Source organism: Drosophila suzukii, chromosome 2L (assembly GCF_043229965.1).
Source record: "Drosophila suzukii chromosome 2L, CBGP_Dsuzu_IsoJpt1.0, whole genome shotgun sequence".
In the NCBI taxonomy this organism is placed as follows: Eukaryota; Metazoa; Arthropoda; class Insecta; order Diptera; family Drosophilidae; genus Drosophila; species Drosophila suzukii.
Genome location: NC_092080.1, coordinates 11587925 through 11604126, shown reverse-complemented (window position 1 = coordinate 11604126; position 16202 = coordinate 11587925). Strand labels below are relative to the sequence as shown.

The 16202-nt window shown below is 43.8% G+C and overlaps 5 protein-coding genes across 6 annotated transcripts; all 5 read left to right on the top strand.

Annotated features, from left to right (window-relative positions):
• The first annotated feature begins 31 nt into the window (after positions 1–31).
• Positions 32–6643, top strand: LOC108016851 (centrosomal protein of 104 kDa). 2 transcript variants are annotated; one of them, XM_017083723.4, is made up of 8 exons: positions 32–216; positions 2219–2386; positions 2626–3709; positions 4318–4432; positions 4491–5506; positions 5834–5979; positions 6038–6139; positions 6200–6643. In XM_017083723.4, the coding sequence occupies exons 1-8, from the start codon at positions 177–179 to the stop codon at positions 6340–6342; spliced, it is 2814 nt and encodes a 937-aa protein (XP_016939212.3). In that variant the 5' UTR covers positions 32–176; the 3' UTR covers positions 6343–6643. The 2 variants fall into 2 exon arrangements, with proteins under 2 accessions (XP_016939212.3, XP_016939203.3); XM_017083714.4 differs by having other exon boundaries at positions 4294–4432.
• Positions 6644–7286: 643 nt separating this feature from the next.
• Positions 7287–11257, top strand: LOC108021530 (ethanolaminephosphotransferase 1). The gene is made up of 5 exons (XM_017090292.4): positions 7287–7680; positions 7943–8011; positions 8105–8727; positions 8785–8965; positions 10043–11257. Exons 1-5 carry the CDS (start codon positions 7603–7605, stop codon positions 10370–10372), a joined length of 1281 nt encoding a protein of 426 aa, XP_016945781.1. The 5' UTR covers positions 7287–7602; the 3' UTR covers positions 10373–11257.
• Positions 9215–9963, top strand: LOC108021531 (uncharacterized). Its single transcript, XM_017090293.4, has one exon. The coding sequence runs from the start codon at positions 9457–9459 to the stop codon at positions 9898–9900; it is 444 nt and encodes a 147-aa protein (XP_016945782.3). The 5' UTR covers positions 9215–9456; the 3' UTR covers positions 9901–9963.
• Positions 11258–12457: 1200 nt separating the features above from the next.
• On the top strand, positions 12458–13805 carry LOC108009384 (uncharacterized). Its single transcript, XM_017073698.4, has one exon. It carries the CDS (start codon positions 12549–12551, stop codon positions 13677–13679), a length of 1131 nt encoding a protein of 376 aa, XP_016929187.3. The 5' UTR covers positions 12458–12548; the 3' UTR covers positions 13680–13805.
• A 1282-nt stretch (positions 13806–15087) lies between these two features.
• LOC108013577 (uncharacterized) lies at positions 15088–15864 on the top strand. The gene is made up of 3 exons (XM_017079508.4): positions 15088–15434; positions 15490–15667; positions 15727–15864. The coding sequence occupies exons 1-3, from the start codon at positions 15134–15136 to the stop codon at positions 15779–15781; spliced, it is 534 nt and encodes a 177-aa protein (XP_016934997.2). The 5' UTR covers positions 15088–15133; the 3' UTR covers positions 15782–15864.
• The last annotated feature ends 338 nt before the right edge of the window (positions 15865–16202 follow it).

The window sequence follows — 16202 nt, the reverse complement described above, 5'->3', positions numbered from 1 at the left end:
TTAAGACCCGATGAGTTGGCAACACTAGTTGGCAACGCGAACTCCGATTTTGTGAAGGAATTCCCTTAAACTTTCTGCAGGTTTAGTCCGCGAAGGACCGCTTAAAGAAATTGTGCGATTTATGTGCGGGTGGTCCAAAGTTTGGGGCTTAGTGGTGCGCATTTGACGTCCCCAACATGGCCAAGAAAATACCTTTTAACGTGGTCTTCGCCTCAGGTAAACAAACATTGGTTATTTTCGAACGCCTAACAGCAAATAGACTTTTATTTGTTTTCCTAAGTTTGTTTATTTGTTCTTCTCATTTTATGTTTTCTTTGCGTTTTTAATTATATTTTTAGTAGAGACTGGATTTGACTGAAAGCAGAAGTTTTACTACCCCTCTCATTCCCTTAAAAATCCACTGCACTTGAGAAATCGATAAAACACGCATACGCCTAGTGCGCCAGGACGTTGCGGTTTAAAAAAGCAGAAACGGCATTGCCCCTTTATTTGCTGCTAATCCATTGACAATATTTACTTTTCCACATTCTCAGCTGGAGAATCAATTTGCCTTGGTCTTGGCCAATTTACCACGGGCTAAAACCACTGCAACCGCGATGACCATCATCTTTCATTATAATATTGACAGATTGCCGGTTGTCGGCTCTTTTTGCGTCTGCATATGCAATTTGTATGGCCGCCAGAGATTTCAATTTGGCCAGACGCCAAGCTCTTTATTTCTATGCTAGGACCTGACAGTTTCCGGTTAGCCTCATTGGCCTCAGCCTCGTCCTCCCCAGCATCGCTTACTGGGCCTGCTCCGCCCTCTTCTTGGATCTGTATTTCAGTTTAGTTAGGAGCGATGAAACCGGCGCAATGATGGTCAAGACATAAACCATCGCGGTGATCAGCATCATGCCGGGAATGAAGTCGTTGTCCACAAACTTGGTGAAGAATTTGGAGTAGTAGCCCAGGTAGATGGCACCCATGCCCAGACTGAAGGTGACCAAGCCGAAAAGGTTATGGCGAAAACGAATCTCCGATGGAGGCATCACCTTCAGGGCGAACTTGGGCTGGAAATAGTTTACAAAACCACCCACAATGCTAGCCGCACAGCCAAAGGTAGCGGCACCGCCTATAAAATGTCAGTTTGATTAGATTGCCCCCCTCAATGGTACTTAATTATATGGGAAATACCCACCAACACAGCCGTGCCAGGTGTTAAAATGCACCTCCTTGCTGGAAAACTTGCCAAGGGAGCCCAGCAGGACCATAGAGCCGCCCACGATTTGCAGGATGGCGTGGAAACGCGACTTGTTGCGATGGGAAAGCCAACGCGTGAGCGGGTTCACTTTAGAGTGTGACATCATGGCCTGGGCGATAAGGACGTGAAACTGTAGAGAGCAGGGAAAGCCTTTTAAATTCAGCACATCGATAAGATAACAAGTGACGTTGCATGTCCGTGTTATCCAGGTTAATCTAACAGTATTGATTATATAGTACTTACTCCAGTGCCCGTCATGAACATATGCATGGCCGTGTCCTTAAACTCCAGACTGCGGGCCAGGAGAAAGAAGAAAGCGGCCACCAGGAAGATCAGCATGTGGTTAATGCTATTCAGCAGGCTTTGGATTTGCAGCCAGGCTGTGGCTTTTGTGTAACCATCCGGCATTTTGCGATCTATTCTCTCCTTGTTAAGTCAGTTATTTATACTATACGATACCGTAGTCAATTGTACTATCAGATACCACGACCGGCTGAAGTGACGACTAAACTAGTTTGTTGCTCGCCATCGCTTAAATACAAAACAGAGAACGTGGAACCTGGAGATAGAGAGAAAGAGAGAAAAACAAGTGAGATATGGTTGTACAGATGGGGTCGATTCAATAGCACCAGTTAAAATAGTTAGAGCTAAACCTAATGGCTTAAATTTACTGTCCCTTGTTTTCAATTTTGATAGAAAACACAACATATTGTTAAAATATTGTAGACTGTTCTACACGACATTCACAAATTTAGGCTTAAAGGTTATCTGGCATAATATTTTTATTATGACCTCAGTTGCTATTCAGCTTAATTTAAGAAAGAGAACGGAAAAGAGTCCCTTATCACTATCATGTGGAAATGTTTAGCTGAGTATGCGAAAAAGAGAACGATTAAGAGAATTATTGACACCTGGCCACAAACATTTAAAGCCAATGCAAGTAATGATGATTCGATCATTTCGTTTGCCTTTCAGACGAGGATGCGAACTTTCCGGCCAGCGAGCTCAACAATCACGGACCCACTGTTCACGGATGGCGGAGTGCTCCGGACGCAAGCCTCACCTCTCATGACATAATCCTCCGTTTTCAACAGCCGGCCAAGATCTATCGCATCCAACTGTTGGCCCACCAGTATCTAATACGTAAGTTAATCTACTTTCAATCACAATTGCTACTTAAACAAATCAAACTGAGCATAACAAATTAAAAAAAAATATATTAAAGGTTTTGTCTTCAAGAACAAACGAAAGCATTTTGACTTTATATACTCAACTACTTTAGTTTCATAAAAAGAAAATGACTAAAAAGGTAGAAACTAACAAACAAGCTAGCTACTGTGATCTTAACGACTCCCGAATAATAAGTTTTCCCCTTTACACAGCTGAGAAAGTCGAGCTTTGGCTACACTACTCGCCCAAATCCCTGCCCAGTACTCCATCCTCGCAGTATTTTGACTTCCTGGGCTTCGTTGCCCTGGCGGACAATGCGAACACCAACTACAAGTCCCGGGAGCTGCAGAGCGTCACCGTGTGTCCCCGGCGGGGTACCCATCTTAAGTTGCGTCTCATTGGCGTCCAGGGCAACGACTTCAATGACACGGGTCAGATTTCCCTGTTAGCAGTGAATGTCCTGGGCGAGGATCTGGATGTAGGGCCAAATAATGGCAATGGCGAGGAACACCTGGTCAGCGAGGCCCCACCGCTGGACACCGCCACCGGGGAGCTAGCTTTGGCCTCCATCTGCGACGACCTGCTGTTCTCGATGTACGTGGAGGAGTCCATAGTGCGGACCATACGGCAGCTGGAGCAGCGAAAGGTTTTGGCCGTTAACGCCGAGAGATTCGAGTATGCCCGCAAGCTGAAATTATGCATGACGGCGTTGAGGAGCGCCGGAGAGCGTTTGGGACGCTATGCTTTGGCCAAACGGCAGGCCGTCCAGCAGGAGGACTTCACTACGGCGAGGCTGCGCAAGGAGCAGATCGAGATGTACCGGGCGGCAGTGCTGCGACAATTGCAGGTACATCAGCTCCTGGAACCGCAGGGTGTGCCTTTGAGCAGCAATGACCAGAGTTGCGAGATCTATGCGGGTGGGAAACCCAGCCTGCCCGCAGCTCCTAGTCTGCAGGATGTGGCACAGGCCCTGGCGGAGGCCACATTCAGTCCCAAGAGCCTGACAAGTCTCAGTTTGGATGACAAGTCCTCCACGGATGGCTCGCAGCCTGGTAATGACAATGTGGTGGCAGCTCCTGCTCCCATTCCGGCGCCCACCTCCCTGCAGGCCACGCCCACTCCCACGTTGGGCGGTTGGCGCAAGTCCCACGATGAGCTGCCCCAGTCGCCACGCCTGCCCTCCAGGCACAGTTCGCCCATGTCCAGTCGACAGGGATCGCTGCGCAGGCGCAACAAGAGCGTGCCGCGCAACTCCTACGAGGATTACGAAGAGCGGGCCATTCCCACGCTGCGACAGTGAGTACCCAGTGTAGAGAGAGGCGTAATCGTTGTCTGGTTGTCTAGTAAATAGGTAAACAATTGTGGAATAGTAATTACTTTGTTTTGTTTAAACAGCTGTTGCATGCAGACTCGTTATTCGTAGACTAGTTTGAATGTTTGTCAACACTAGTAGCCGATCGATAGACCAACACTAACCGTCAACTGTTTTCAAATTTCAAATATTTTCTAGTGACAAGAAGTTTTGAAGCTTAGTCTCAGAAATACAGGAATAAATATTTCGATATTTCATTCATTTTTGTTTTACAATAGATAGTTCGATTTCAGACATAAAGCCACACCATACAATTTGTTTTCTAGATAATAAAAATATCTTTGAAAACATAACAATTTCTTTATAAATAACAACTAAGAAAATTTATTTTTCGAATATTTGATTGAGTATAGCTAAATCAAAAAGACTATTATTTTTCTTCAGGGGACTTTGTAAATATTATTTTGTGTAATCTACCAGTAATTGTACTTACTTTCTACTCCTATGAATTGTAACCGCATCCGTAATCGTTGACATTCCGATACCACAAACGAAAAACCGCTCACAGTTCAAATACTAATGAATTTTTAAGGGAGTGCCAAGGCAACGCGCTTCTGGAAGCGGATCCGAACCGGGGACGTTCGCGTTTGAATGACCGCGAGCGTCGCCAGGCAGCCCTACCCATCCTGGTCTTCGGCAGTGAGCTGGTGAGTTCCCCAAAAGATCAAATATATATTCTTATAAACCATCCCTTTTATTACCCAGGTGGAGCAGTTCTACTCGCGTCAGTTTCAGGATCGAGAAGATGGCTTGCTGCGCCTGCGCAACTTCCTAAAGGAGCATGACCTGGTGGAGGCTTCGGGCAATGAGCATGCCGCCAGTCCCAACAAAGTGGCTCGTAGTGCAGCTCTGCTTCTCCATCGCGCGGTAAGGGACGCAGTTTACTCCGTGTTTGGCCAGGCCACGGAGACGGTGCGGATGCTGTTCCTGGAGTACGTGCCCGGACGCGTTTCCCCCAACGAGGTGGCCCGTTGTGTGGACCGCCTGCTGCCCGAACTACTGGCCAAGTCGGGCGATCCATCGGCTCGACTGCACACCCTGGCCCAGCACACGATCCTCAGCATCGCCGCCTGTCCTGAGGTGGCGGAGCAGCACCTGGTTGCCCCGGCTCTTTCGCGTAGCGTTGGATCTGGAACCCATCAGCGTCTGGCCATGAGCCGACTGCAGATGTTGGAGCAGCTTGTCCACACTCAGGGCATCAGCACGGACAAGCACAGTGGCCTCACCTGCAGGGCATTGTCCGAGTGCGGCTGCTCCGGCATCCATCACCCGGCGGAACCTGTTCGTAAGGTGGCCGAACGGATCCTGCTGCTTGTCTACAAGGTTAATCCCCGATTGGTACGCAAACAACTACCTCCGGATGACGACATCACGCGACGTAATCTCTTGTACCGCCAACTCTTCACCGAGTTCGACAAGTTGGATCTGGATCGCAAGCAGGAGCTGCTGGAGACCAACAAGTACGGGGGCGGTCACAGCTCAGGGGATGCTGCCACGCCCCCTGCGGATAAGGCCTCCACCAGCTCGGATGCTTCTCGGCTGATGAACAGTCGGAGTGGACATGGTCTGGGCCCAGTGGCCAGTTCCAGTAATGGATACGCGAGCTGCAATGGAAAGCAGCAGTACAACGAGCAGCTGAAGCGCTCCATGCTGTCGGTGTCGAACTCACGCAAAGGATCCGCTTCGAACTCGGAGTCCACCGAGGACAACACACCCAAAATGTGAGTAGTAAAAAAGGTTCAAGAGTAATATTAGAAATCTATGGGCAAAGCAATAAGATTACTTTGTAAGGTCTTTGGTTATTTTGTATACTCCAAAGATATTGAAAAACTTTTTTTCACTGAAAGGTAAAATATTATTTTTTCTACAGGAAATTATAGTGCTTCTAAATGATTGATTATATTCTTGAGGACTTCAGATTTGTTTCTATTTTTCTCGCTTGAGAATACTACCCCTGCTTTTCAATACTAAAATATTCCTAAAATTATTAATAATAGTTTTGAATTTACAAGTTTTAAGTCTTTTATTAATACTAACTTTTTTTTTAGACGTTGCCCCTTTTGCGATTGGTCGTGTGTTGGCAGTGACACTAGTCAGTTGGACCGACACTACTGGAAGACCTGTCCCTTTTTGTCCAAGTGCCCACAATGCAGCCAAGTGCTGGAGGTAGCCGCCCTCAACTACCACCTGACAAGTGAGTTCAAGGAACCTCAGTATAATATTTAAATAAAATTGTTATTTTTATTCCACAGCGGAATGTGATGCCAAGGAGAGCTATGTGGTCTGTACCCGCTGCACTGAATCGGTGCACAAGCAGCTCTATGAGTTGCATCAGATGGAGGACTATTGTCGAGGTAAGATAGGAAAAATTGTGTTCCATTCATAGATTAAATGGAATATTGTTTCTCTCACAGAACTGAAAACGGGAGCTGCCCGATGTCCCCTCTGCCATGATGATGTGCACCTGCCACAGGATGGAGGATGGAAATTGCACCTCCTCAGCGCCGGCGGTTGTCCCGGGAATATTCGCAAAAAGAATTTCAAAAAGTCAAATTAGGCAACGTAAAATTAACCGATCTATTGGCATGCGTAGCGAATTTATTAGAGCAACTATACTAGTCAGGAGGCTAATTCAAAGGAGCTAACTACCACATATATGCAGCCATAACCATTTAGTTAATTAAATCAATTTGTTCTCACACTCAACAATTCATTTAGACTCATTTTGTTAAGCCAATTAGTTAGACTTATGATGTGCATTCTTTTGTATTTTTTTGTAAGCAATGTGATTTGTTAAAGGTTACACGAATTTTTGAAACGTCCTTACAATAAATAAAGCCCATCCATACAGTTTTAAACATACAATTATTGAATTAATATTTTTGCCGTCTCGCCAACTTTTTAAAGCGCATTTACATGCTGAACCCGCCTAGTAGTTAATAAATTTTTAATTGCTTTGCATATAAGGCATGTGCAACGCAATTGCATGATTGATTAAAAATTTATATGGTTATATGTGAACGATTGGGGTCAGGGGAATAGAAAAACCGCAGCTCATAAAATTAGAAGTTGATTTTCTATTTACCTTCAGAAATCACACTATAATTTTGTAATAAACAAATAAGAGAAAAAACGGATTATTCTTTTTTTTAAATTATAATCTTAGTTTTATTTAAATGTTAAGATCTTTTTTTATTTTTCTTATTTTAATCTAGCATTTTAAGTTTCGGTTGGATAGAAAAGCAGTTCTAAATACATAAGTTTTGCTTGGAGGCTTAATTTTATTAGAAAATGTGGTTGTTAAATAAGTTATTAGGAAAATAATAATAAATACATTTTATATAATAATTAAAATTTCTTTGCAAAAACCGTTCAAAACCCTGAAAAACCGTTAAAACTACTTTCAAGTGTCATAAAGTGCAGCAATGCTATTTCAGTGGGTAGTGCTGTTTCAGTGTTGGAAAACATCCCCAGTGGCGTGTGTCAGTGTTGGTCGCTGTGCGTGTGCAAGCGTGAAAAAAAACAGCCGGCAGCGGGCAACAGCAGCGGCAGAAAAGAAATAGTTTTCGCAATAAAAATAAACGCGCGGCTATAGCTGAAAATCGTGCCCAGCATTTTCGCTTTGTGTTCGGCCAACCTTCTGTCATAACATCATGTTTTGACCAATTCAGTTAATTAACGTCTAAAGCGTTCAGACGCTTTATCAAAGAACCCCCGCCTCCGCCGCTCTCCTTTCAAATCCGTCGCGTGTTTTTCCGTTTAGATTAAAATACTTGAAACCCGATTTCGACTTGTAGCGCTAAAACCTCTATTAGAAATGGAGAAGCTAATCAGACGACTGATGGACCATCAATATCTGACGCGGGCCCAAATCAATGGGTTCGACAACTACAAGGTGGGCCTAAAGGCTGGAAACAAGGACTTTCGGGGGCGGCTGTACCTTCCCTCAAGAGGGGGTGACCTTCTTAATTCCCAGAAGGAAAAACCAGTTCTCTGTGCCCCGTACTTGTTTTCAATTAAAATTCTTTTTATAGAAAGTTAAAAGACCGGACAAAGCAAAAATGCAAAAAAAAGAAAGCCATTGAAATAGTCATAAAACTCATGATGATGATGATGATGGGTTGTTCCCCTCTTTAATCAGAACTTTTTACTTACAGTACAGCGCCATCGATACTTCCCCTCTGAGTCAATATGTGATGCATCCCTTTTGGAATTGGCTAGTCAAGGTGGGTGTTTCGCAGAATTATATCATGCAAAAATCAATATTCATATGGGGGCAGCCCACTAATCAACCCACCTGACCATTCCACCCACTGCAGTTCTTCCCGCGCTGGTTTGCGCCCAACCTGATGACCTTTCTGGGCTTCCTGTTTAGCGCCATGAACCTGGTGCTGCTCTCGTACTATGACTGGAACTTTGAGGCGAGTTCCGGCGAGGAGGGCACCACACCCATTCCCTCGTGGGTCTGGCTCTGCACGGGCATCAACATCTTTCTGGCCTACACGCTGGACGGCATTGATGGCAAGCAGGCCCGTCGTATTGGATTGTCCGGCCCGTTGGGGGAGCTCTTTGATCATGGATTGGACTCTTACACCGCCATGTTGATCCCGACGTGCCTGTACAGCATTTTCGGTCGGAGCCGGGTTTATTCGGTGCGACCCATGAGGATGTACTACGTCTGCCTTACAGTCTACTTCAACTTCTTCGTTTCGCACTGGGAGAAGTACAATACGGGCATCCTTTATCTACCATGGGGCTACGATCTCAGCATGTGGGGCAGCACGGCCATGTACATGGTCACCTGGTATTTGGGCTTCGAGCGCTGGAAGTTCGAACTGCCCCTGGGATCCTACGGAACCCTGCCTATGGGCAATGTCATGGAGGCGGTCCTGCATGTCAGTGCCATGGCGAATCTTCCACTAGTCATTATTAATGTGTACAAGTATGTCTGATTTTCTTATTTGTCAAGTGGCCTATTTAAACCTACATCTATTTGTAGCTCCTATGCGAATCGTACCGGACGCATGCTACCCTTTTGGGAAGCCATCAGGCCCATGTGGCCCTTCCTCACCTACTTCGTCATCCTGCTGACCTGGCCATATGTCTCGCCGAACGACATCATGGAAAAGGATCCACGCGCCATATTCATGCTCAGCGGCACCATCTTTTCCAACGTCAGCGTAAGTCCTTCAAACAATCTTAGAGGGGTTCTTACAAATATCAATATTAAAGTGTAGTAATCAAATACTATTATGAAGAATTGATATGATACTTAATAGTTAATCTGGATGACGTTACACTTATTTTGGAACTGATAGCAGTAATTTTTTTCGACTTAATGATTCTTATCTTACTTTTTTAATGTTTACTAGTTCTAGGAAGTTATTAATATTTTAGGATTCAATAGATAAATTGTTTATGAGTTTTGCTAAAAAAAAAATTTTATCAGTCACCGTGGTGTTCCACTCCAGTTATCAAAGAGGGTCGCGTGTAGATTGAATCATACGCAATCTAGATAAGAGGCGGGTGTGTCTACATACACCTTTTGCAGGCCCCTTGGCACGGAGTTAACTGCCAAACAGCCAGAAACCACTTTTATGAGTCATTTGTCTTGCCTGCCCCATATCGGCATTAGCCTTTGATAAAACGCACACCGGCAAAAAAGTCCGAAATGCCACCCTTTTGCTGTGGTGGCCGACGCTGTGCCAAGGATCTGGAGGTGGAGAAACCAAATGAAGGAGGTCGCCAGTCCATGAGGGAGACTATATACACCACCACCGCGGAATATGAGCGCCCGTTGTCCCTGAAGTTTTACGCCCGTCACGACTGGCCGTATTTTAACTGCACCAACCAAGAGGCGCGCCTCATACGGGAGAAGCTTGACCCGGAGTCCCTGCTGAATGCCCGGAAAATAGCCAGCCATGACGAGGGCGTTGAGGAAAAGTACGAGATGAAGCATAACACGCCGCAGCCGATGACATATAACCAGATCTACGGATGGTACTCGGATAGAGCCTACCGCTATCTGAAACGAGATCGCGGCACTTTCGTGTTTCCCCACGAGAACGATCCTATGATTGAGCAAATATTAAGAAACAAACTGAAACGCTCTTGAAAATTCCATTGCTTTTAAAATTTTAGTCAGTTTATAGCAAATATATTTTCGATTCGTCAGCAATTAATTATAGGCCTTAAAATGGGGGTTACGATTTAAGGAACACACCTATTAATTAATGCTCTCAAATCTATCATTGCAGTGTCGTTTGATTGTATCCCAAATGTCAGTGACGAGATGTGAGGCGTGGCACTGGCAGACGCCCATGTTCGTGCTATCCTTCCTAGTCAGTCTGTGGCTGCCGCTGCTGGAGAGGCCTTTGCTGTACATGCTTTTGATTGTAACCACCCTAAGTCACTGGCAGTATGGAGCCAGCGTGGTAAACCAGATGTGCGAGCACTTCAACAGGATCTGCTTTACTGTCCACAAGCGAGTGCCGCAGGAGGACCTTTCCAAAGAGAAGATTCTGCTGGCTGACAAAATCGCCCAGCCAGAAAAACATCACGAAGAGCCGGCAAAGAAAGAAGATTAGGTCTTCGTATTGCGCGATTTTGATTTAGCTGCGAGTTATTTTGCAAGTTTTTTGTATATCATGGAGGCTGTTTAGTTAAACAATTCTTGTGAGATTATGTATAATTTGTCTTAGTTAGAATATACTTAAAAATTGACTTTATCCTAGTGCTACAAAAATATTGGAACTTGTTTCGGCATTTTCCCAATGAATATTTACGTAATGCTCTCTTCCAATGATAATTTTTAAACTATTTACGGTTTAATTGCAACTTGACGTTATCTGTATTGAATCCAAACATTTATGAACCATTTTAGATCAATTATATGAACAAGTAAGCATGACAAATGATCTGATCTGCTGCTAGGATATCAAATAAGTATTAGTTGATAGGTTATAATATCGGCCAGACAAGTTCCAGTCCATAAACTCAATTATGCAAGTATACTACCTATTCTAGCCTTTGGCCCTCCAATTTTATTGCAATGGTTACCCATTATCCTTAAACAAAAAACACAGCTCGCTTCCGCTGACCTTAAATTAGCAATGTTTTATATTCGTCTAGACATAATCGAATAATTTCCATGCGCTATGCTTAATTTATTTCCATTGTATTACTTTTGACTGCTCCACAAATTCAAATACACAAACTACATCAACGTTTCTAACTAAAATAACCGCTAAGACCTCTAATTATTTAAACACATAAACATATTCATTATTTTTAAAGCAAATCCCAATGTCATTCAACTGTAATGTGACGTCGTCCATAGCGCCATTGCACGCTTTATTGTATGAAATCTATTCATGTACCCCCCGAAAACCGGGCTCCCACGAACCTCACAATTTGTAAAAGACCAAACAGTATACAAATAAAACAAAATATTTTGAAATGCTCACACCGAGTTTTGAGTTGAGTTTGTCATTTGATTTATGACTGTATGCTGACCGCTTTTGGCGAGATTCCAGATCGCAAAGTAAACATTTTGCCCGCTTATAAATTCATTTGTTGGCCATGATGACAGCTGAAAGTCCTTAATCACACTTAAATTTAATTTTAAAATCAGATTGGATGTTAAAAAAACATTTGGGTCGTGGAATTTATTTAATATTTTCAATGGAACACTTTACAAGAGGTAATTTTAAGGGATATTGAGTCTGATTAGGGGAAGTTCAACAAACTGAAATATCGGCTTATTTATACCCAGAAGGTAGAACATTTTAATTGAGGTCATTATACTTTTATTTTATACGTTTTTTCTATAGGCATAGGTTTTTTACTACCAAAAAAATGTATTCTCAGAATCTGTAGAACTTACCCCACCTGTTAGTACATAAATGCTGCACCTATGTTTGGCGAAGGCATAAATCATTTTAATAGAACCCTCATGATCGGATTGATATCGTTTGCTCAGGTGACAGGGAGTTGGGATGCGTACGTGATTTGGCTGTTAGCCCAGTGAATGGGCGAACAAAACGCTTCCTCATTAGCTAATTGGCGTGAAAATCGACTACGAGTCCCACTGTGCTGGGCGATGGGAATCGCGTTGACAGCCCCTACCCCGCCCCCGCCTAACGGCAGGCCAATATCAATAAACCGAGATGGAGATGGACGCTACCAAGTCACGCCGTCGGAATGGGCACGGTCGAACAAAAAGAGACGGTCAGAAAGTAAGTGGCATAAATAAAAGCAAAACCAGAACGAGAATCGAGAAGAGAGAAGAAAGCCGCAGCAGCAGAGGAGCTACAGTTCAAGAAAAAGGTGCTCGGAACGGATCATATAGTAAGATCACCATTAAGTCCATCAAATTATCCAATCATACAAAATCAAAATCTTAAAAAATGTATATTAGGCCAAAATATGATCTATGATTTGTTATATGATGATCATATGGTATATAAAGCCTAAATGATATAGGATGATCTTATGATATATTATTATCATGTGATATATAATTTTTAATCTTATTTAGAGTAACTCATTTTTACAGAGTTTGATAGAAAAATAATTTCTAGAATCCCTTTTAGTATTTTGCTCAGTGCACCAACGACGACAGCGCCAGAATATGAAAGTTGCGCCTGCGCTGACATCGAAGCTCTCCCACCGGATTGGGAATCAGTTGCGAGGCAGAAGCGCGCCAGTCAAGAACGCCGAGCGGAGCAACCTGACCTGAAGATCGAAGATCACCTAAGAGAAATGGCCTGGAAGACTTTCACGCTTTTACCCCTGCTATTGGCAGCTACATTAGCCAATCCCTTGAGCTCCACAGTGGAGACCTTTACCCCACCAGCTCTCAACACCGAGCAGACGCAGATCATCAAGGAGGAGCACTTCCCGGCTGTAGCCCCCCCACAGGCTATCGAGTCTAGCGGTTCCAGTGGCCAACCCATTTTGCTGCAACCTCCTATTTCGCCCAGCGGAGATGATGATGCACTGCGGCGCCGGACTATTACCTACGATCAGCGACAGGAGGGGCAGTATAACATACGCGCTGATCTCGAGAACTTCATGATCCTGCTCATCCCACCTGGACCGCAGGAGGGTATCAGCCTGCTGGAACTGTTGGGTCGTGGAAACACCAAGGGCAGTGGGGCCCTCAAGCGCAAACATCCCCTAAGAAGCAACTCTCTGAAGTCCTATTATCAGAAGAGTCATCTCCAGAAGCTTCAACAGCAACAGAACCATCATCAACAATCGCAAGCGATGGCGCTGCCGGAATTCATTGAAGGTCGCTCGCCCTATCACGTGGACATCTCTGCCAGCGATCCCGAGCAGGCACAACGTTTGCAGCGTCAACAGGTTGACGTACTGCCTCCTCAATCGATTCCCATGCCACAGCTGATCAAGCCCTTTCATCTAGAGGCGGAACCTGAGTTGATTCAGGCCCTGCCACCCGTTTCCGCTAGCAGCAGTGCTGGCTCCAATCTTCTCGAGAGCTACAATCATCCCGGATCGCAGTACTTCCGCAGTTCCCGATCCCTCAGAGGTGACAGCTATCTGGATACCAATCGCTTGACTGGCGGTGACTTTGCCAGTCCGCGTTCCATCAGTGCTCCAATTTACCGCAGCGATCTTGGAGGCGGAGCCAGTGGTCTTTACCCTCCCATCGATGTTCCAACCTACTACTCAGATCAATCCCGGTCCTGGCAGCTGGACGAGGAGCCCACCCGGCCACAAGCCGTTGACCCAGAGATCGTAAGCTTCGATCTGTTGGCCGATGACGACCTCGCCGAGTCCCGGACCCTCCTACGAGACGGTTTGGCCCGCTGTGCCCGCGGGGAGCGAAGGGATAGCTACGGAGCCTGTCGCCAGATCGAGGGCTACTGAGGAGGAGTGAGAACCGCCAGACTGCCAGCCTAAATGTTAGTTTCATACTTTGCACACACTCTAGAATTAAGCCGACAAAATCGTCTTACCAATAAATACAAAAACTTAATCGCCACTGAAATAAAACACTATTCAAATGCGTCGTTAATTGGAGAGCGGAAAATGATCAAAGCCTTTAAGTGGCTATTAATAATATTGCGATTTAATAAAAACTTTATGGTTAATATAAGTGCTTACTGAACTCTGTTTAGATACGGTTTCATATTAGAAAACGTTTATTATTACATTATGGTTTATTACCTATTAAGATATAGTAATGATATAAACGATATTTCTTTCGTACTGTGTTTGTTAATCACCATTTTGGTGTTTACCTTAGGCTAATAGCGGAAGTGCTCACTGGATCTAACGGTTCGACTATGATTATAATGATGCGCTGAAGGATGAGTCTGAAATCTTGACAGCCAGGGGCCAGAGAACGGCAATTACTATCCAGAGACAAAGGCCATCTGCTCCATAATTTGCAATGTGCAAGTTTTCTATGCGAAACCAGTTTGCAGGTGGGCGCACCCAAAGGCGACTACCAGCCTCTTCCTGTGGTCAAGTCATTGAACCTGCGCCCAGAACTCCACACAGACGAGAAAACTGGAAGAGTAAACATATTTTTGGGCGCACATATATTGCAGGCGGGCAATTAGTATAGTTATGAAGATTTCCTATTTCTTTTCGGCTTAGCTCGAATCGAGGTTATTGGGTTAACATTTTGGGAATCATGCTTACCTGCGTAATTTCTTGAACTAATTCTTGGCGGCCTATCAGAAACAGGGAGAATATATTTTATACCTACCTATATTAAAATTATTATATTATGTTTAAAACTTAACTTTCAATTATTGTAATTGTTGTCATCTTATTATACCATTTTCTGTGTTTTAATATCGAAAAATTATAATCTTCACCTGTCTTCGGAAGAAATAATTAATTTTTTAAATCTTTGCAATCGTTTTCAGGATTTATTTGAAACTTAAATTTTAAGTTTACCCAGAAACCATCTAATATAACTTCTATATTATGTGTTTAAGAGCTATTTTCTTCTAAAGTGTAGATTGAGCGAACTTTTAAGTTTTAAAAGAATCTGTTAGTTTGTAGAAAGGGATTTGGAATCGGAGACGGCCAGCCACAGATCTGCTCTGCAGAAAGCTCCTATCGAATGTACTCCTTTCTTATATGGCTGCTAGGAAGCATTAGTAATGCTCTGAGCAGAAGATTCCCACAGCTCCCTGGCAATGCGGAAGTCATTGGGCCGATCGGCGGCCATTGAACTGTGTCCAGAAATCGGGTTTTCTTGGTCTTCTGGTTCAGGTGGGCTTGCCTTTACAGCGGCTAAGAATATGGAATCATTCTCCAAACGCCTTTGGAGCACATCGGTCCTGCCGTTTTTTTTGCTAGGGAAAATGTGCAAATTCACCAACCGGCTGTTTGTCTTTGCCCTGCTGCTTTTGGCATTTGGAAAAAGTCTAGCCCATCCCGTTGGCGGCAAGATTAGGCCAGGGAATTCGAGGAACGTGGTCAGCGACTTGTTGGAGGTCTTATATGATGACTATTCCGAGAACGGTTTCCAGCGGGAGGATATTCTCTACGACCAAAGGCAAAAGGGCGCCGAAAACTTTCAGCTAAAACTTGATGGGGTCGTCATTGGGATGGCCCCTCAAATGGGTTCCAACTGGCTTTACACGATGGCCGAATATTATCTAAGTGAGTATTGCCAAAAAGATGGCCAAATTCAATTATAAAATGTCTCCCTGCACAGGTGAAATGATGATGCGCCAATCTACTCCAGAACCAGAATCGAATCAAATGTTTGAAAAGGATACCGTCACAGATACGGAACCTGGAGCCCCCGAAGGCGTTACTAAAATTCCAGAGCAGTCCAAAAACGATTTGGAAAGCAGACAACAACAAATTATAGCTCCACAAAACTCCAGCCGGTTAGTTGTTGAAATAAGTGTAATTTTAATGGAATATATTGAATTGTGTGCTTTTTCAGGACTCCAACTCAACTGCTGCAGCTATTGAAGATGCTTAAGACTTCTAAGGCCTAAACATCTTAGTTCAGTAAAAATGTCAAACATTTAGTTTTAAGTTATTAGGAAATATGTCTAATCAAATTAAAATCCTACTTCAAATTTAAATTTTCGTTGGTCCTAATAGACGTTTTGCACAGCGCGGCATATGATATTTCGTGATTCCACTTTATAGGTGAAGAGTAATTACTCTACACAAAAAAGTGTAAGTGTTTTATCTTCACTTAAAAATGTTTTCTTTTATTAGGGGGTGCTAAGCATATTACACTATGTGTATATATATTAAAAGAAATAAATCTCAAAGAAAAGCGTTTTAAATCTGAAAATACAAATACTAGCAAAGTGAGAACACAAATGAACTAGTTCCAAACATACCACAAAATACCAAAAGTAGTGACTTCGTTGCAGCGTATAAAAGTACCGAGGAAATATTTGCATT